The sequence below is a fragment of the Phoca vitulina genome, unplaced genomic scaffold (genome assembly GCF_004348235.1).
Source record: "Phoca vitulina isolate PV1807 unplaced genomic scaffold, GSC_HSeal_1.0 scaffold11, whole genome shotgun sequence".
NCBI classification, from domain to species: Eukaryota; Metazoa; Chordata; class Mammalia; order Carnivora; family Phocidae; genus Phoca; species Phoca vitulina.
The window spans coordinates 43,195,707-43,217,939 of record NW_022589714.1 but is presented as its reverse complement, the minus strand read 5'-3'; the positions used below and the strand labels follow the sequence as shown (position 1 = coordinate 43,217,939).

The 22,233-nt window shown below is 40.0% G+C and overlaps 1 protein-coding gene across 1 annotated transcript in view; it reads right to left on the bottom strand.

Annotated features, from left to right (window-relative positions):
• Positions 1-22,233, bottom strand: part of KIF6 (kinesin family member 6) — a 422,557-nt gene that overhangs the window by 197,033 nt on the left and 203,291 nt on the right. The window contains exons 11-13 of the mRNA XM_032409883.1: positions 15,994-16,099; positions 14,770-14,908; positions 10,246-10,461 (exon numbers count right to left, since the gene is read on the bottom strand). Of these exons, the coding sequence (XP_032265774.1) occupies positions 10,246-10,461; positions 14,770-14,908; positions 15,994-16,099 (461 nt within the window). The remainder of the gene's footprint in view (positions 1-10,245; positions 10,462-14,769; positions 14,909-15,993; positions 16,100-22,233) is intronic.

The following is a 22,233-nucleotide window of genomic DNA, read 5'->3' as shown; positions in this document are numbered from 1 at the left end:
AACACACTGAGGGTTGCTGGAGTGGTGGGGGGTGGGGGGGATGGAGCGGCTGGGTGATAGACATTGGGGAGGGTATGTGCTATGGTGAGCACTGTGAATTGTGCAAGACTGTTGAATCACAGATCTGTACCTCTGAAACAAATAATACATTATGTGTTAAAAAAGAAAAAAGAAGAAGAAGAAGAAGATAGCAGGAGGGGAAGAATGAAGGGGGGGGAAGTCGGAGGGGGAGATGAACCATGAGAGACTATGGACTCTGAAAAACAAACTGAGGGTTCTAGAAGGGAGGGGGTGGGGGGATGGGTTAGTCTGGTGATGGGTATTAAAGAGGGCACGTTCTGCATGGAGAACTGGGTGTTATACGCAAATAATGAATCATGGAACACTACATCTAAAACTAATGATGTAATGTATGGTGATTAACATAACATAATAAAAAAAATTAAAAAAAAAATAACCACAATGAGATACCACCTTACACCAGTCAGAATGGCTAAAATTAACAAGTCAGGAAACAACAAATGTTAGCAAGGATGTGGAGAAAGGGGAACTCTCTTATACCGTTGGTGGGAATGCAAGCTGGTATAGCCACTCTGGAAAATAGTATGGAGGTTCCTCAAGACATTAAAAATAGAGCTACCCTATGACCCAGAAATTGCACTACTAGGTGTTTACCCCAAAGATACAAATGTATTGATCCAAAGGGGCACCTGAACCCCAATGTTTATAGCAGCAATGTCTACAATAGCCAAACTGTGGAAAGAGGTGAGGTGTCCATTGACAGATGAATGGATAAGGAAGATGTGGTATATATATATACAATGGAATATTGCTCAGCCATCAGAAAGGATGAATACTTACCATTTACATTGACATGGATGGAACTAGAGGGTATTATGCTGAGAGAAATAAGTCATTCAGAGAAAGGCAATTATCATACAGTTAAACTTATATGTGGAATATAAGAAACAGTGCAGAGGATCATAGAGGAAGCGGGGGAAAACTGAATGGGAAGTCATCAGAAAGGGAGAAAAACCATGAGAGACTCTTAACTATAGGAAATTAACTGAGAGCTGCTGGAGGGGACGTGGGTGGGGGGGTGGGGTAATTGCGTGATGGGCATTAAGGACGGCACGTGATGTGATGACCACTGGGTGTTATATGTAACTAATGAATTATTGAACTCTATATATGAAACTAATGATGTACTATATGTTGCCTAATTGAATTTAAATAAAAAATAAAAAAATAAGCAGTCATAAAATTTATGGAATTGCACACACACACATGCACACATACACACACACACACAGACAATAGCAAAAGCAATATTAAGAAAGGAAAACAAAGCTGGAGGCATTGTGCTCCCCAATTTCACACTGTATTACAAAGCTATAATAATTAAAACAATGTGGTATCAGCATAAAAACAGACATACAGATCAATGGAACAGAATAAAGATCCCAGAAACAAACCCATACATACATGGCCAATTAATTAATGACAAAGGAGACAAGAATATGCAATGAGTAAAGGACAGTCTTTTTAACAAATGGTGCTGGGAAAACTGGATAGCTACATGCAGTAGAATGAAACTGGGCCACTATCTTACAATGTACACAAAAATTAACTCAAAATGGATTAAAGATTTGAACGTAAGACCTAAAACCATAAAACTCCTAGAAGGCAGTAAGAATTTATGAATCTGACATCAAAAGCAAAAATAAACAAGTAGGACTACATCATACTGAAAAGTTTCTGCACAGCAAAGGAAACAATCGACAAAATGAAAAGGAAACCTACTGAATGGGAGAAGATATTTACAAATCATATATGTGACAACGGGCTAATATCCAAAATATAAAGAACCCATACAACTCAAAAGCAAAACTAAACAAAACAACAAAAAAACCCCAACAATCCAATTAATAATGGGCAGAAGATCTGAATAGATGTTTTTCCAAAGAAGACACACAGAGGGTCAACAGGCACATGAAAAGATGCTCAACATCTTTAGTATATGTGCTGCCGAAGCAAGCATGATGCTCAACATCTTTAATCATAAGGGAAATGCAAATCAAAAGCATAATGAGATATCACCTTACATTTGTGATATTGGCTATTATCAAAAAGACAAGAAATAACAAGTGTTGGCAAGAATGTAGAGAAAAGGGACCCCCGTGCACTGTTGGTGGGAAAGTAAATTGGTGCAGCTACTATGGGAGACAGTATAGAGGTTCCTCAAAAAACTAAAAATAGAACTACCATATGGTCCAGCAATTCCACTTCTAGGTATTGAGCCAAAGAAAAGGAAAATACTAACTTAAAAAGATATATGCATCTCTGTGTTCATTGCAGCATTATTTACAATGCCAAGATATGGAAATGACCTAGTCATTTGATGAATGGATAAAGAAACTGTGAGACACATATGTATATTATTCAATTACAAAAAAGAATTAAGTTTTGCCACTTGTGATAACATGGATGGGCTGACTTCAAGGGCATTATGCTTAGTGAAATAATTCAGACCAGAGAAAGACAGATACTGTAGGATCTCTCTTATATGTGGAATCTAAAAACAAAACAAAACAAAACAACTCATAGATACAGAGAATAGATTGGTGATTACCAGAGGTGGGGGCTGGGGGCTGAGGAAAATAAAATTTAGGGTGAAAAACAAGAATGAAGGACTTATTCCTCCACCTCCTAAGAGTACATTAGCAGCAAGTCCTCAGTTGTCAACCCTCTTTGGAGATTTTCTCAGCTGAAGAAAACAGCCTCATTCAAAGCCTTGCCTCTTCCATGGGCAGGCCCACACCCAGTGACTGATCATTCTTAAGGTAGAAAGGCCCTGTTCCATTGCCTCAACTTGGGACAACTCCAAAGGACTTGCTCAGCGCCAGAGCCCCTGAGGCCTTTGTCAGGACTCTATCACAGCTCAGCCTCTCTGTCTGCCAAGTCCTGCATCTTTCCTTTCCCTTCCACAGCTGTTGGTCCCAAGGGCCCTCTCTAATAAACATCTGGCTGAGACTTTGCTTCCCAGGAAACCCAACCTCCCTGTATATGGGAGAATGAAACCTGAGCTCTAAATAATCAGCTGAAAAATTAATTTTTGAATGCAATGTTTAATAAAATGAAAATGACCTGTGTTCTGACCTAATCTTCATATTTATGATCCTTTATCCTAGAGCCAAAAGATAGGGTTCCCATGCCCAGAACCATTGCTAACTTTCTGTTGCATACATCACTTTGGGCAACTGGTCTTCCACGACTGTTTTGTTTGGGTCCTCTACCAGACCTGAGTGCTGTCCCTTCTTGCAGCAAGTTTTGAAGGAGATTTGAGGGTATCCCTCCTATTAGGAGAATCAATTTGTTGAGGAGGCAATATTCTATCTACTCTATTAACATAATGGAATAGAAATAAAGCCTTTCACCCCATACTTCAGGGCAAGGTGAGAAAGATGGCATTATCTCAGAATAAGAATATTCCGGGGCACCTGGGTGGCTCAGTCGTTAAGCATCTGCCTTCGGCTCAGGTCATGATCCCAGGGTGCTGGGATCGACCCCTGCATTGAGCTCCCTGCTCCGTGGGAAGCCTGCTTCTCCCTCTCCCACTCCCCCTGCTTGTGTTCCCTCTCTTGCTGTGTCTCTCTCTGTCAAATAAATAAATAAGATATTAAAAAAAAAAGAATCTTCTTACAACCAAGTAGGGAAATGAGGATGTTGGCCTGCATTTTACCTGTTTTCTCTTGGTGATTCTAGAATAATACTCACTCATGCTAATGGAAATAAACACAAAGCAAACAATATAATGTAGGCAAACCTTTTCCCCATTCAGGCTCATTTCAACTGGCTACAGCTTCTTCTACCATCTCCTCCCTACTGCCATCAGCAGTCCTCTGCTTTAGTCATTTTACTGAGCACTTGGGTATCAGGCCATGGTCTTCCTCTACATACCGAACCCAGCAATTTTAATGTCCATAGGCAATAGGACACTGCTTCTTTGATACCTCTAGTTCTTTGATTCCTAGCCATATTCAGAATCTGTGTTCTCCTTCCTGACAAAACCGTTTCCCCAAATAATATGGAACTGATGGTTGACTAGGCTACAATTTTTGAGGAATCCTCAAGTCTCCAGGCCCCTTTTTTGAACATTTTCATCATACTAAAAGACAGCTCTATCTACCTACTTATCTCCCTGACTAGATTAAAAATTCCTGAGATGCTCATAGATGATGACTTCCAAGATAGATAGATAGATAGATAGATAGATAGATAGATAGATAGATAGATGATAGATAGATAGATAGATGATAGATAGATAGATAAAGGCACATGGGAGCTCATGGGTGTCTATTGAATCTAACTGAATGTCAGAAGTTGAGTCCCATCTAGGGCCATGCTGCTTTCCTCTAGAAAACACATTGACTCTTACTTGTTTGTTCACTTTTTAGATTTGGAGACCTTTTTGGAATCACAAAGATTATCAGATAAAATAAATGGAAATGGGAGTAAGCCTTGATTTTAAACCTAAAGCAGAGATCTGTTCTCAGTTTCTCTCTCTCCTTTTTCTCTTTTTTGGACATCATTTATTCATTTCATCCAATCTAGGGACCCTTCAAATAGGAGGGATGCAAAGATGCATTTCTCAGAGGTAGTGCTCAGAGTAACCTCAATATTATGCCCTGCAGAAGTGAGATTAGCCATGGAGCTAAAGAGAAGGCAATGATCCATTTACTGACTGTCTCTTTAATTGCATTCAAAGGGAAATGCAAGGACAAAAGTGTGGTCAGTTCCAAAAAGAGAGGGTAAGATGGATCATGAGAGGTTTGAAAAGCAAGAGGTGAACCTTTATGCCTGAGGCTTACAACAAAGCAAGTTGGAAAGGATCTTAGAAAACCTAATCTCTATTCTTTTTCTCTGGTTTTATGGGTGAGTTTTGCTCTATTGATTTCTCTCTGAGCTCTTCTTTTCAACTTAGTGGATAATGTAACAGTAGCTTTTGGTCCAGAGAGCAATCCTTTAAGCATGGGTAAAGCAAACTCAAAGAATGGACTCCAGGTTTGATGCAGCATGCCAGAGAAGCTCCAGGGTCCCTGTTCTCCTGGCCTTGCCGTAGCTGCATCCTCAGTGCCAAAAGAACTGGGAAAACCAGGAAGAGGGAGAAGAAAGAGTTGTTTATGCCATGGAGAACTGTTGTGGGCTCCCTCCGTTATATCTCTTCATGCTCCTTGCCTCTTCTCTGTTTCCATCACTCCCACCTTAGACTATTTTATTTCCTAAACCATTTACTCACATCTCCAGGCATCTCATCTCCAAGATACTCTAAAGATTTCTTCCACAAATACCTTCCCAGAGCACAGCTATCACCATGCCCCCTCTGTCTTGGTGGTTCCCTGCAACCCAATGAAGGCAATTCCCTGGTGAGGCATTCAAGAAATTAAGTGCAAGAAATTAAAACAACATGAAAGCATATAAAGTTAAAAGGGGACATTCCCATCTATTCCTCTACTCCCTCTCCCTGAAGAAGCCATCCCAACAATTTCCCACTCATTTTTCTAGCCTTATGTCTTCAGACTTCCTGTACTTCTCTAAGACCCCAGCTAAACAAGTACCCTTGCCAACTCTACATATTTTCCCTTGCTTTCCTGTTCCCAAGCCTTTACTCATAATATTCTTTAAATCTGGAATGTAATAGAATGTTCTTCCCTCCATCTTTATCCAAATTCTACCGATCCTTTGAGACCTAACTTCCATGTCACTTGCTTTGTAATGCTTTCCCAATCCACTTATTAAAATCCCTGCCTTCTCCTTTGACTTCCCACAGCATTTCTTCTAGTTCCTGCGTATATAGCACTTGTTACTTTATTCTCTACTCTTTGGGTACCAAGCCAGCCTCTGCTATTTAAATGTAAGCTCCCAGGGGCAAAGACCATTTCTCAGTTTCCGTTGGTGCCCCCTACCACCCCTACCCTTGGACCTTCTGTGCACATAGTGGGGATTCAATACATTCTTAGGAGTGAATAAGAGAAAAGAGCCTGGAGCCTCCAGACTGTGGCTTTGGCTTTCAATTTACCTTTTAAAATGCCAGTGGCTCTTTCAACAGTTTGGCTATTGTGGACGTTGCTGCCATGAACATTGGGGTGCATGTGGCCCTTCTTTTCACTACATCTGTATCTTTGGGGTAAATGCCCAGTAGTGCAATTGCTGGGTCATAGGGTAGCTCTATTTTTAACTTTTTGAGGAAAGAGCCGAGATGCCCTTCAACAGACGAACGGATAAAGAAGATGTGGTCCATCTATACAATGGAATATTGCTCAGCCATCAGAAAGGATGAATACCCAACTTTTGCATCAACATGGATGGAACTGGAGGAGATTATGCTAAGTGAAATAAGTCAAGCAGAGAAAGTCAATTATCATACGGTTTCACGTATGTGTGGAACATAAGGAATAACATGGGAGGACTGTAGGAGAAGGAAGGGAAAAGTGAAGGGGGAGAAATTAGAGGGGGAGATGAACCATGAGAGACTCTGGACTCCAGGAAACAAACTGAGGGTTCTGGGGGGAGTTGGGGGATGGGTTAGCCTGGTGATGGGTATTAAGGAGCATGGAGCACTGGGTGCTTTCCGCAAACAATGAATCATGGAACACTACAAAACAACAAATGATGTACTGTACTGTATGTGACTAACATAACATAATAAATAAATAAATAAATAAAATACCAGTGGCATCACCTGTGATAAGTGGGTTCTGTTAGCATCTCAGTTAAAGGATGTGGTGAATCATCAGGGGCTTTTGGAATACTGACTGGTTCCAGGTGACTATCTGGAACACACAGAGAACTAAACAAGTAAACAATGACAAAAACCCGAAAAAAAACAAACAAGAAAACCAAACTATCAAAGTCCTGCTATTTTAAAGAGAACCATATGACTCTTTTCAAAATGTAGAGCTGAACAATCCCTCTTGTTGCTTCAATGAAACCAAAACAGACATTTAACCTCCAAAAAAACCAAGAAGCCCCAAAGCCCCTAACCTTCCTTCGTCTGCCTTGGCAGGCTGCTTGCACAATGACTGTGTGGGGCTCTCTAGTGAACCATGAATTTAGTTTCATTTTCTTTTAGTACAAGAAATTTGAAAGAAGTCATTTTTTCAGCATGAAGTGGGGGTGAAGGGAAGGAGGAGGGTCACCAGAGCAGGGAGGGACAGCTTCCCAGCAGTCTCAGACTGGACAAGGTCAAATCTACTTCCTTTCTGCATTGAACGCATCCCAGTGGATGGTTAATAGAAATTGACACCTACATAAGGCAGAAATCTTTCAAAACAACATGCTTATTAATTTTTTTTTTTGTATTTGGCTTGGTTTACACAAGCTTCTTGTATAAAATAATGCAATAATAAAAGCCTAATCAGCTCCCAGGATCTTTAAACATTGTAACAAACTATCCCATTACCTGTTGCTTTGCAGCACTGATTCATCCACAGCAATTTCATCCTATCTGTAGTTTTGCCAAGAAATAAAATCAGTCCTTCATCAGTCCCTCCTCCAAATGCTTAGATCATTATCAATCCATTTGTGAGCCTACTCCTACTTAAAGTTACTGCTAGAACTATATCCAACAACAGTTAAAACAACTCAAAAACCCTTTCAACTATAAGGCTCTTCTCCAAAACTCTTTTACCTCATTTGTACTTGGACTTTACAAACAATTTCCATTATTTTTTTTTCAGCGACTTTCTACTCAAATGAACTTAATTCATTTTCCAAACAAAACTAGTTTGTCTTGATAGTAGTATCAAGGGAGGAGAAGAGTTACTGAAAAATTTGACTATAATTATGACTTAGGAGAGAGATTATGAGATGCTGTGGGGAAGAAGAATTATGAGAAGGGAGATGGTGTGGGCAAGAGAAAATAGAAACAGAAAAGGTCTGGCACACAGCAAGGGGCAGGGCAGTGATATCGAGGCCATTTCTGCAGGGGCATAATGGTGTCTGTCTTTGGAGAAGGCCAGTGAACAGTTCCTTCCATCATGAGCACAGAGTTCTAACGTACGGGTACTGACTGCGACCTTTCCTATCACTAGAGATGCCAGGCTCTGCTCTCTATAGCCAACCATGCCAACTGCTGCACTGTTCCTTACCTCCACAAAAAACCTCACCAGCCACCTAGAGACCTGGGGCCCATCCTCACCCTTACCCCCCCACATCCATTAGTCACCAAGCCCTGCTCACTCTCCCTCCTAAATGCTTCTGATCCCCCCATCTCTCTCTCATCCCCATCCTTTGGCTTGGACCACTATGCTACAATGGCCTTCTAATTAGTCATTCATACTCTGTGTCCTCTGCCATTCTATTGTGCACACATTATTCAACCTGTCTTCCCAGCCTCTCCCTGCCACATCCCACCACCCATCCTGGCCTTCCACCTCCTAAAATGCTCCTTTCCACCACAAAGAACCCGAAAGCTATTCAAATGATTCCTTCTGCTTACAATATTGCTTCCAGCCACACTCCCCTCCTTATGTCCCTTTTTGGATCTTTCTGATCTTAACTTGAGGTTGAGTTCCCTAGTATGTGCCCCATCAGTAATACAGAGGTGCACTTTTGTAATTAATTGTTCAAATCTCTCTTCTCTGTTAGTCTCTAAGTGCTCTGAGATCAGAGGTTGTGTTTGTCCTTGTATATTCTTGTATAATATGGGGGTAAAACAAGAACTTATAGAATAAGGATTAGATGAGTTAATCCAATCAGACAGCTTTGAATACCACCTGATATATATGCAAGGTTATGTAAGCGGTAGCCATAATAGTAATAATTAGCACGGTACTGAACAAAGCATGTACTCAATAAATACATGTTGAATGAATAAAGGAATAAATAAATTGATGGATGAACTAATGAATTCACCAATCCAGAGGGTCTCCTTTTTTTAAGAACCAGCTGTTACCCATAACTGAGTACAGGAATATTGTATGGAAAACGGTCACAGAGAGGAATAATTGTTTTCCTGTCTACTGTCACCATGATAAATGGTAAAAATAGCAATTTTGGTTTCCTTTGATTTTGAATTTACTCTACTCTATTGCTAACTAAATATTCAAAGCAAGGAGATTTTGAATTAAGAGATAAAGGGATATAATATCACAAAGTATATTTCCAGGCTTCTTGACCTTGCCTTTATTAATTAAAAAGCGTCCTTCTTGAGGAGTACCATCCTCTAATTAGTCCCAAGCTAAATCCTTTAGAAAACCCTGCATATCAGGTCACCCATCCCAACAAACATTTATACAAAAAATTTCAACCTATGTTGCCAAAAAGGGAAGGTTTTCACCCCTCTGTTCTAGTACCTTCCATATTTCAGATTCCTCAATGTCTTCAAGAGAAAGGCACCAATCACATGACTGTATATCATGCTCTGCTGGTCTAACAAAAAGAGAAAATAACACAAACTAACCCGGGCCTCTAGCCAGGGTTCTGTAGTTGCTGAGAGGACATACTGATCAAAAGCTACAAGTGGGGAAAGTGCCTCTGAGTTGATCCAACCCAGTCAAATCCTACTATCTGACAAAGTTTTGTTTGTTTATTATCCTTTAAGGCAGACTGTGATATTTTTAAATTATTTTGCTGCAGATAGCTTATTCAGATTTAGAAATAAATACTGTGTCATCACATTGGCAATGCAACATCTGTCCTTATTCTTTCCCGCCTCTATCAGAGGAAAGGTTTTGTTCCTTTCTCTAACTTTAACTTTTCTCCTGTTGCCCTGGACCCATCTATTTCTGCCTCTGAGCTCTGTGACAATTCATACTTTGTTTTCAGTTCAGTCATCAATTTTGGAAACTGGTATTTAAGAGATTTGATAGTTATAAAAAATAACTATAACAAATAAGTTGTCATTTCTTCATATTTAAAACCAAAAAATGCTATGCTGAATTCCATTATGGAGCATGAGGAATGCCAGACTTGTTTCTTTTTTTTCCTTTTGAGGATAAATTTTACTTGGGGATTTTTGTTATTGCTGCTGCAGCTGCTGCTGGTACAACTTTAAAACCTCAAGAAATACTAGTAATAATAACAACAACAATTACAATGATGAAGAATAGAATGATACAATTATTTCCATGTTTATTACTTTTTCTATAGATGTATAATTTATGATAGCCTATGTTTTCTCATTTAAGCCTATTTTTTCCATACTTAAGATAATTTATATATATATAAGTAAATATAACTGACCTGTTTTTCTGTGGAGCAAACTGGATTGGTACCCAAAAGTGCTGACATCCTGGACTTGTGTGGTTGCTGAGGATGGCAACATCCTCAGACCTTCAGGGTTCCCAGGTGGGAAGGGCGAGCTCTGTGAGTGTCTACATTCACTTCTATCCATGCTGGATAAGTGGAGAGCATCTTGAGCTTTCTTTTTTTCCTTCTTTAGCATATTGACCAGAATATCTGAAACTCGATTTAAGGATTTAGTGACTCATGCTAAGTTGGAATGATCAAAACACTAATGTTTCAATTGAGGTTAATTTTTAACATCCTACAATGCACAGGGGAGCCCCCACAACAGAGAATTATACAGCTCCAAAAAATATTTCCAACAATATTTGCTATTTGTCATATGGTAAAGAGACCACTGAAGAAGACTTCAACTTCTTGAAGTCATTTATCTAGTTATAGACAGTTTAGGAAGCAACTGGTCTTTCAATATGGCACCATTATATGAAAAATTAGCAAACCCAAAGGTCTTTAAAATGCTCTGAGTTTAAACTGGTAAAGACTCAAAATTCTTATGAAAGGGTTTACAAGAAATAAAATGAACACTTAGTAGGAGTGGGCAAAGGAGCTATGGTTGTATCTGTGAATAAGTAAGACTTGAATCCAGGATGCCGCTCAGGAGGCAGCAGGAGGAGTGGAGAGGGAGAACACCAGAATCCGCCCAACTGGCAGAGCAGCCAAATCAGTTTTGCTGGCCAGAGCACTCCTACATCCAACACATGTTTGCTTAGCATACATTTGAATGGGACTTACAGTCATTTTTTTAAAAAAGTCTCTAAATCTTGGTCCCAAATGGAACTGAAAAGAAGTGAACTGTTAGTACAGATACATTATTTTACAGTGCACCTTTTGGTAGGCCATTTCAATATATTGGGAGCACTGATGAGGATCGATAACATCACTGCATGCCACCCTCCTTTGCTGTTCTTTCCGGCTCCAGATGCTGAGAACTCTAAGGGATTTCTGCCATCACTGAGAGAAAAGACTAAAATCCCTCTTGAGAATCTCAGAGCTCCAAGTGCATATGCAGCAAGCTGAATTGCAGGCCTCCAGCGTCTCCAGAGATGGTGAGTGAGGAAATATGGAGGTGGTGGGGAGAGAAGACCGCAACTCAGATGCCTGTTCTTGGGCAAGTCTCATAGGGGTCATTTGATTTCCATTTTCCTCTTCAGCTTTGACTCTAACTTCTTGGAGATTTCCAGAAGCATAATCACTCTTTCTCTCAGAGTCCCTGATGTGGCTTCCAATCTTTGCCTCAAAAGATGTGTCCTTACCAAAGGGGGGTGTGGGCCTTGGCCTGGCAGAGAAGAGCAGTGCTCTGCCCACATCTTCCACTCCTTCTCGTGCAGAACTGATTATCCATAGCATCAGATGCTTCCACTGGCTCACACACTGCACTGGCAATATCCATTCCCTCACCCATTCGACAGTGTGCTGTGGAGCTTGTACTATGTGCCAGGCATGATTCTAGGCAGAGGGATGGAATGATGAAAAGGCAGACTAGTTTCTTGCTCTCATGAAGCAGATGTCCTCCTCGGGAAAGTCAGATCTCAAGTACATGCACTGAATGTTAGAGGATGAAAGGATAGCTAATTTTTAAAAGGTCAAGAATGACTGAGCAGCTACTCTACATTGAGTGCTCACAGAAGACTTAGGAGATTGCCATTTGAGCTGAACATGAAGAGGCAGTGGCCAGAGGAAGAGTATGTCAGCAGAGCTCATGGCTAGCGCTAAAACCCTCAGGAGAAGGGCCTTCTCAGTGGCTCCCAACAGGGGCTATTTTACCACTCAAAGCATGTTTGGCCACATCTAGAAGCATTTTTGGTTGTTGTACTGCAGTGGGGGGGGGGGGCAGGTGTTGGTTACTTAAGTCTAGTGGGTAGAGGCCAGAGAGGCTGCAAAACATCCTACAATGCACAGGGGAGCCCCCACAACAGAGAATTATACAGCTCCAAATGTTGAAAGTGCCAAGGTTGAGAAACCTGGTGTTAGAACAACCACAGAAAGGACACTGTGACCAAAGCCTAACACATACAGGACAGAGACATAATAAATGAAATCAGGGGCTTGGCAGGGGCTCCATCATGTAGGGACTTGTGATCTGGAGTAAGGAGCTAAGGCTCATTCTAACAAGCCCTGGCAGAATTTAACCAGAGATGTGCAGCATTCTGATGTACATTTCATGATGATCAGAGTACAGATTTATCTTCTTGGCTGCCTTCCTTCTTCCCACCTTTCCTTTGTCTTCTTCCTGTGCCCATTCCATTTAACTTGGGCCTTTGTTGTGCGGGGTCCTAAATGACACACTGTTACATGTTTGGCGAAGGGGTGTCTGAACTTTACTCAGACTGATAATGTCACTGAAATGACACCATTTTCACTCCCTTTCCAAGAAGAGTGTTCAATGTCATTCGCTGTCATTTTGGTTGCTTTACCGTCTTTTGTTGAGCTCAAGTATTACCACCTGTTTTTCTCATATACCAGATCTTTCTCATTCCTCCTGTCAGTCTTCGCCTTGGTGGTTCTACAAATGAGATGTGAAAATATCCTCCAACCTGGCTGTGAGAAACCTTGAAATTTCAACAGCCTTTCTTGGTTATTAGCTCTTGATGAGCACAAGATTTGTGATGAGTAGATCTGAGCTGCAATTTTTCCTCCTTCTGAGTTTGCCCATTGTCTGCAGAGTCATATCTCCCACCCTAGCACACCAAGCACTTTCCAGTACCCCACCTTACTGGCTTTGCTCAGCACTATGAGGTTGGCAAGGCAGGCTCTACGGTCCTACTACTAAAGAGTAGGAAACCATTCCATTGAATAGCTGTGGAGCTAATGCAGGAAGAGCGAGGATGTCAATCCAGGTGTGAACTTGAAGTTCAGCGATCTTTTCACCATGGCTCCTACATACCATCATTTTGAACATGAGTCTCAGAAGGAGGAGATGCTGCTCAGGTCATTCCCAGTCAGTGAAGAATCCAGCGCAGCCCCACATGAACAGTGGTACCTGGATCTGGTGGTCAATAAGGGAGATGATGTATGTCTCTCTGTCACTCTCCTGTTTAAATAAACATACATGTGTAAGCCCAGACTGGTTCCTCGCTGTCATATCTCATCTCATCCCTCCTATAGGCACACACATTCATAAGCCCAGGAAGGGATTAAGAAGTTGGTAGGAGTGTTTAGGGGAGAAGATCCTAAAATAGGATCAAGATTTGGAAAAGAAGCAGAGCTCAGACTGGGGCTGGGGCCAGGCCTGAGGTCTGGGCTGGGAGCATCCCTGGAGCTGGATAGGGTAAGAGAGAGGAACAGGAATGCAGGGTGACCCTGTGGGCAGCACTCACAGACAAGGCCTCATGTGGGAGTAGAATTCGCAGCTGAACCTACTGTTGCTGGCTGGATAAGAAAGCAGCTAAAACTCACTTGGATCAGGCATAGAGGGTCTGCTAATACTCAGCTAAAATTAGAGAGTGGGGTTCATCAGGCAGTGTGCCTACCTTGTGTGTGGTTTGTTTTTACCTCTTTATTACTGGATGTCCTTCATATAGGTTATTTTTATGCATTTTTTTTCACATTAGCCACAGCTAAAAAGGCCCTTTAGTAATTTTTAAAAATGAACACAAATACCTGTTGATAAGAACTGACCGAAATAACTTCTTGTGCACATTTAAAGTCAGCAAATGCAATGAAAATGTCAAATCTTTTTACAAGAAGCTTGACAGATAAAATGAGAAACAAGACTGAAGAAATGCTGGGGAAACCTGAGGTCTGAGCCCCCAGCCTGTACCTGGAGGTAGCTCCCATGGGCTGCTGGCTCTCGTGGCACCCCAAACACACTGCCTCCTAGAGCCAAAGAGGATTCTATCTTGAACACCCATAGACACTTGCTTCCAAATTTGGGAACATTTGTTAAGTGGAACCTAAAGCAGTAGATCTGGGTTTTAAATAAAAAAAAAAAAGTTACATTTAAATCAATCTCTGCTCTCCATAAGCTAAATACCATTTGTCAGTTTTCAGCCACCATTTGAGTGCCACCCACACACCAGCCACAAATTCTGGGCCCTGGTGAGGCTGTGGTCAGCCCAGTGTCCGGTCAGTCAGCTAAAGATAAGCAGCTAACTTACTGGCTCAGAACTAAAACAGAAAGAGCACAGCGGAGTAGTCCAAAAAATATATTTAAAAAAAAAATTTCATGTTAAGAGATGGTGTAAAAAAGACCACGCTTTTCAATAAACTGAAATAGTCCCCATAATAGTAACTGTATCTAGCTAAAAACAAAGTCAAAGTGTTTCTTTTATAGCAACTGTGTTTTTCACTGGTCACTACATTCTCTGTGTGGGAAGGACCTCTCCTAAATGGCAAGAAGCAGTGTGAACTGGAAGCAGGGTGGGGGGCTAGAATGATGGGGCTAGCAGAAGGCACAGAAGTATTCCCCTCCCTCTTGCAAGCCAGGAGAGGGTCAGTTTCTAATCGCTTTGGAAAGGATACTGATTTCATTATCCCTCTGCTGTAGAATGTCTCGGAGCTTTTGGTATTCTTCCTCTTTTAATGGCTCTTGGCAGTCTTGATCTTTGATTTCAGAGGAGACTGTGCTTTTTCCATGAATCTTCTTGTCATTCAATAGTTTCTGTAAGATGAAATAAGAGCTTAGAGCCCATACCTCTCTTCCAAATCTCTTAGTTTCTTGGACTCTTTTTGCCTTCGACAATGCTTGCACAAATCAGGCGTGCCTGTCCTTTCTTGCCTCCTTGTCTCTGCAACGCAGCTGCCTTCCCCTTCTCCCTGTCCCCTCTCTCCTCTCCCCTCCCCTTCCTCATCCTGTTCTCTGCTATCATCTCTCTCAGAAATTCCTACTCAAACATGATCCGCTCTTGAACTTCTTTCTCTTTCTCCTTAACCCCATACCACTTGCTTCACATTTTTATTTTATTTATTTTTTTTGTAAGGTCTTTTTTTTAATTTAATTTAATTTTATTATGTTATGTTAGTCACCATACAGTACATCATTAGTTTTTGATGTAGTGTTCCATGATTCATTGTTTGCGTATAACACCCAGTGCTCCATGCAATACATGTCCTCTTTAATACCCATCACTGGGCTAAACCATCCCCCCACCCTCTCCCCTCTAAAACCCCCACACTTTTAAAAATATCACTTATCATGTGTTATAATTATTCTCTACATATATGTCTTCTTCATGACTAACTTATTCAATTTTGCTTTCCCAATGTCTGGCCCATAGCAGACTCACAATAAATGTTTATTATCATAGTGAAGAATGCCAAATTATAAGTGAGGTAGAAATAAAAGTTAATGATATTCCCACTGTGTCATCATGAAAGGTAAAATGTAAGGCAAAGAAAAACTGAGGGTTTATATGGATAAATCTAAACAGCTGGGAAAAACGCAGGACACAATTTTCTTGATATATGTTGAAAATAAATGGTTTTTGAACACGGAATTATTCTGTGTACAAGTTAGAGATTCCTGGCAAAAGAATTACAAGTCTATGGTCTGAGCTTATTCACTGGCAGGTAAGATACAACCTTTGAAGAAATTCCAGAATAATCCCAGCCTTGTTGGAAGATCATAACGTTCTGGACATGTGAAGCTGGATCCTAGCCTTTTAAGAGTTGGTCAACTAGACAAACTTCATTGCAGTTTCAACATGGCAGACAATGCCTTCTACTAGAGGAAATGCTGAACTTTACCTTTAAATGATGGAAACAGTGATGAATTTTACGCATATCAGTGCCAACCTCTAGTCTACTTTCTGGATCTTGGTCTTCCAAAAAGGATGTTATTAGTTTTTCCAGCCTAAAAATACATAATGTATGAGAAGCAACGATGAGCTAGAAACTTTAGAAATTCTAATGGCATTATTTGGTTGGTTAACATTCAAAGTACAGGATATTTTCCCACTTCTTTATGGAAATATAGTTAACTGATTTAACTAAAAATTAAAGGGAAAGAAACATATTGACAAAGTGAAATCTGAAATGATGCAATTATTTGACTACTTTCCGATAAATTTTCTTTTCTTTTTATTATGTTATGTTAATCACCATACATTACATCATTAGTTTTTGATGTAGTGTTCCATGATTCACTATTTGCATATAACACCCAGTGCTCCATTCAGTACATGCCCTCTTTAATACCCATCAACAGGCTAACCAATCCCCCCACACCCCTCCCCTCTAAAACCCTCAGTTTTTTCTCAGAGTCCATAGTCTCTCATGGTTCGTCTCCCCCTCCGACTTCCCCCCCTTCATTTTTACCTTCCTACTATCTTCTTCTTCTTCTTTTAACATATAATGTATTATTTGTTTAGGAGGTACAGGTCTGTGATTGAACAGTCTTACACAATGCACAGCACTCACCATAGCACATACCCTCCCCAATGTCTATCACCCAGCCACCCATGGCTCCCACCCCCCACCACTCCAGCAAACCTCAGTTTGTTTCCTGAGATTAAGAATTCCTCATATCAGTGAGATCATATGATACATGTCTTTCTCTGATTGACTTATTTCACTCAGCATAATACCCTCCAGTTCCATCTACGTCATTGCAAATGGCAAGTTCTCATTCCTTTTGATGGCTGCATAATATTCCCTTGTATATATATACCACTTCTTCTTTATCCATTCATCTGTAAATGGACATCTTGGCTCTTTCCACAGTTTGGCTATTGTGGACATTGCTGCTATAAACATGGGGGTGCACGTACCCCTTCAGATCCCTATATTTGTATCTTTGGGGTAAATACCCAGTAGTGCAATTGCTGGATCATAGGATAGCTCTATTTTCAACTTTTTGAGGACCCTCCATACTGTTTTCAAGAGTGGTTGCATCAGCTTGCATTCCCACCAACAGTGTAGGAGGGTTCCCCTTTCTCCGCATCCCCGCCAACATCTGTCATTTCCTGATTTGTTAATTTTAGCCATTCTGACTGGTGTGAGGTGGTATCTCATTGAGGTTTTGAATTGGATTTCCCTGATGCCGAGTGATGTTGAGCACTTTTTCATGTGTCTGTTGGCCATTTGGATGTCTTCTTTGGAAAAGTGTCTGTTCATGTCTTCTACCCATTTCTTGATTAGATCATTTGTTCTTTGGGTGTTGAGTTTGGTAAGTTCTTTATAGATTTTGGATACTAGCCCTTTAACTGATATGTCATTTGCAAATATCTTCTCCCATTCTGTCGGTTGTCTTATGGTTTTGTTGACTGTTTCTTTTGCTGTGCAAAAGCTTTTCATCTTGATGAAGTCCCAATAGTTCATTTTTGCCCTTGCTTCTCTGGCCTTTGGCGATGTTTCTAGGAAGAAGTTGCTGCGGCTGAGGTCGAAGAGGTTGCTGCCTGTGTTCTCCTTTAGGATTTTGATGGACTCCTGTCCCACATTGAGGTCTTTCAACCATTTGGAGTCTATTTTTGTGTGTGGTGGAAGGAAATGGTCCAGTTTCATTCTTCTGCATGTGGCTGTCCAATTTTCCCAACACCATTTGTTGAAGAGACTGTCTTTTTTCCATTGGACATTCTTTCCTGCTTTGTCAAAGATTAGTTGACCATAGGGTTGAGGGTCCATTTCTGGGCTCTCTATTCTGTTCCATTGATCTATGTGTCTGTTTTTGTGCCAGTACTATACTGTCTTGATGATGACAGCTTTGTAATAGAGCTGGAAGTCCGGAATTGTGATACCGCCAGCTTTGCTTTTCTTTTTCAACATTCCTCTGGCTATTCGGGGTCTTTTCTGGTTCCATACAAATTTTAGGATTATTTGTTCCATTTCTTTGAAGAAAGTGGATGGTATTTTGATGGGGATTGCATTGAATGTGTAGATTGCTCTAGGTAGCATTGACATCTTCATAATATTTGTTCTTCCAATCCATGAGCATGGAACGTTTTTCCATTTTTTTGTGTCTTCCTCAATTTGTTTCATGAGTATTTTATAGTTTTCTGAGTACAGATCCTTTGCCCCTTTGGTTAGATTTATTCCTAGGTATCTTATGGTTTTGGGTGCAATTGCAAATGGGATCGACTCCTTAATTTCTCTTTCTTCTGTCTTCTTCTTGGCGTATAGGAATGCCACTGATTTCTGTGCATTGATTTTCTATCCTGCCACTTTACTGAATTCCTGTATGAGTTCTAGCAGTTTTGGGGTGGAGTCTTTGGGGTTTTCCACATAAAGTATCATATCATCTGCAAAGAGTGAGAGTTTGACTTCTTCTTTGCCGATTTAGATGCCTTTGATTTCTTTTTGTTGTCCGATTGCTGTGGCTAGGACTTCTAATACTATGTTGAATAGCAGTGGTGATAGTGGACATCCCTGCCGCGTTCCTGACCTTAGGGGGAAAGCTCTCAGTTTTTCCCCATTGAGTAGGATATTCGCTGTGGGTTTTTCACAGACGGCTTTTATGATATTGAGGTATGTACCCTCTATCCCTATACTCTGATGAGTTTTAATCAAGAAAGATGTTGTACTTTGTCAAATGCTTTTTCTGCATCTATTGAGAGGATCATATGGTTCTTGTTCTTTCTTTTATTAATGTATTGTATCACGTTGATTGATTTGCAGATGTTGAACCAACCTTGCAGCCCAGGGATAAATCCCACTTGGTTGTGGTGAATAATCCTTTTAATGTACTGTTGGATCCTATTGGCTAGTATTTTGGTGAGAATTTTTGCATTCGTGTTCATCAAGGATATTGGTCTGTAATTCTCCTTTTTGATGGGGTCTTTGTCTGGTTTGGGGATCAAGGTAATGGTGGCCTCATAAAACGAGTTTGGAAGTTTTCCTTCCATTTCTATTTTTTGGAACAGATTCAGAAGAATAGGTATTAATTCTTCTTGAAATGTTTGGTAGAACTCCCCTGGGAAGCCATCTGGCCCTGGGCTTTTGTTTGTTGGAAGAGTTTGATGACTGCTTCAATTTCCCTAGTGGTTATAGGTTTGTTCAGGTTTTCTATTTCTTCCTTGGAAGTTGATACATCTCTAGGAATGCATCCATTTCTTCCAGGTTATCTAATTTGCTGGCATAGAGTTGCTCATAATATGTTCTTATAATTGTTTGTATTTCTTTGGTGTTGGTTGTGATCTCTCCTCTTTCATTCATGATTTTGTTGATTTGGGTCATTTCTCTTTTCTTTTTGATAAGTCTGGCCAGGGGTTTATCAATCTTGTTAATTCTTTCAAAGAACCAGCTCCTAGTTTCGTTGATCTGTTCTACTGTTCTTTTGGTTTCTATTTCATTGATTTCTGCTCTGATCTTTATTATTTCTCTTCTCCTGCTGGGTTTAGGCTTTATTTGCAGTGTAGGGTTAGATTGTGTATTTGACACCTTTCCTGTTTCTTGAGAAAGGCTTGTATTGCTATACACTTTCCTCTTAGGACTGCCTTTGCTGCATCCCAAAGATTTTGAACAGTTGTGTTTTCATTTTCACTGGTTTCCATGAATTTTTTTTAACTCTTCTTTAATTTCCTGGTTGACCCATTCATTCTTTAGTAGGATGCTCTTTAGCCTCCATGTATTTGAGTTCTTTCCGACTTTCCTCTTGTGATTGAGTTCTAGTTTCAAAGCATTGTGGTCCGAAAATAGGCAGGGAATGATCCCAATCTTTTGGTACTGGTTGAGACCTGATTTATGACCTAGGATGTGATCGATTCTGAAGAATGTTCCATGGGCACTAGAGAAGAATGTGTATTCCGTTGCTTTGGGAGGGAAAGTTCTGAATATGTGTGAAGTCCATTTGGTCCAGTGTGTCATTTAAAGTCTTTATTTCCTTGTTGATCTTTTGCTTAGATGATCTGTCCATTTCAGTGAGGGGGGTGTTGAAGTCCCCCACTATTATTGTATTGTTGTGGATGTGTTTCTTTGCTTTTGTTATTGATTGCCTTATATAATTGGCTGCTCCCATGTTAGGGGCATAGATATTTACAATTGTTAGATCTTCTTGTTGGATAGACCCTTTAAGTATGATATAGTGTCCTTCCTCATCTCTTATTACAGTCTTTGGTTTAAAATCTAATTTGTCTGATATAAGGATTGCCACCCCAGCTTTCTTTTGGTGTCCATTAGCATGGTAAATGGTTTTCAACCCCTCACTTTCAATCTGGAGGTGTCTTTGGGTCTAAAATGAGTCTCTTGCAGACAGCATATCAATGGGTCTTGTTTTTTTATCCAATCTGATACCCCGTATCTTTTGATTGGGGCATTTAGCCCATTTACATTCAGGGTAACTATTGAAAGATATGAATTTAGTAGTGCCATTGTATTGCCTGTAAGGTGACTGTTACTGTATATTGTCTGTGTTCCTTTCTGGTCTATGTTACTTCTAGGCTCTCTCTTTGCTTAGAGGACCCCTTTCAATATTTCTTGTAGGGCTGGTTTCGTGTTTGCAAATTCCTTTAGTTTTTGTTTGTCCTGGAAGCTTTTTATCTCCTTCTATTTTCATTGACAGCCTAGCTGGATATAGTATTCTTGGCTGCATATTTTTCTTATTTAGTGCTCTGAATATATCCTGCCAGTCCTTTCTGGCCTGCCAGGTCTCTGTGGATAGGTCTGTTGCCAATGTAATGTTTCTACCACTGTAGGTTACAGATCTCATCCTGAGCTGCTTTCAGGATTTTCTCTTTGTCCCTGAGACTCCTAAGTTTTACTATTAGATGTCGGGGTGTTGACCTATTTTTATTGATTTTGAGAGGGGTTCTCTGTGTCTCCTGGATTTTGATGCCTGTTTCCTTCCCCAAATTAGGGAAGTTCTCTGCTGTAATTTGCTCCAATATACCTTCTGCCCCTCTCTCTCTTTCTTCTTCTTCTGGGATCCCAATTATTCTAATACTGTTTCATCTTATGGTATCGCTTCTCTCTCGAATTCTGCCCTCATGATCGAGTAGTTGTTTATCTTTTTCTCAGCTTCTTTATTTTCCATCATTTGGTCTTCTATATCACTAATTCTCTTTTCTGCCTTATTTATCCTAGCAGTTAGAGCCTCCATTTTTTAAAATTTTTTTATTGTTATGTTAATCATCATACATTACATCATTAGTATTTGATGTAGTGTTCCATGATTCATTGTTTGTGTATAACACCCAGTGTTCCATTCAGTTAAAGCCTCCATTTTTGATCACACCTCATTAATAGCCTTTTTGATTTCGACTTGGTTAGATTTTAGTTCTTTTATTTCTCCAGAAAGGGTTTCTCTAATAACTTCCATGCTTTTTTCAAGCCCAGCTAGTATCTTTAAAGTAATGATTCTGAACTCTCGATCCGACATTGTACTAATGTCCATATTGAGTAGGTCCCTCGCAGTCGGTACTACCTCTTGTTCTTTTTGTTGAGGTGATTTTTTCCATCTTGTCATTTTGTCCAGAGGAGAACAGATGAATAAAAGAACAAAATGCTAACAGGGTAACAAAGACCCCAGAGAAATATACACTAAACAAATCAGAAGAGACCTGAAACTGGGGGAAAAGAAAGGGAAAGAAAGAAAAAAGAAAAAAAGAAAAAAGAAAAAAGAAAAAGATTAAAAAAAAAAGAATATGATCAAATATGATAAGGCTGGTGCATAGATCAGTGCCACACACTAGATTTTGGGCATATTTTGGTCTGTTAGAAGAAACTGCCTCCCAAATTTTAAGGAAAGAAAAACTTATAAATGTATAAAAAGAAGGGTAAATACAATGAAGGGATGGAATATTACTATAATGATGAAAATTATAAAAGGTTTTTATAAAAGGAATTGATAAGATAAGAAGTTGGTTGAAAGAAGAAAGAAGAGGAATTAAAAAAAATGGGAGAGAATGTGATCAGGCAGGAGACTAGAACAAAGCCATACACTAGAGATTTAGGGTATATTTTAGTCTGTTAGAAGAAACTGTATCCCAAAATTTTAAAGAGAGAACAACATATATATATATACCAAAAATAAGGTTAACTACTATGAAGGGATTG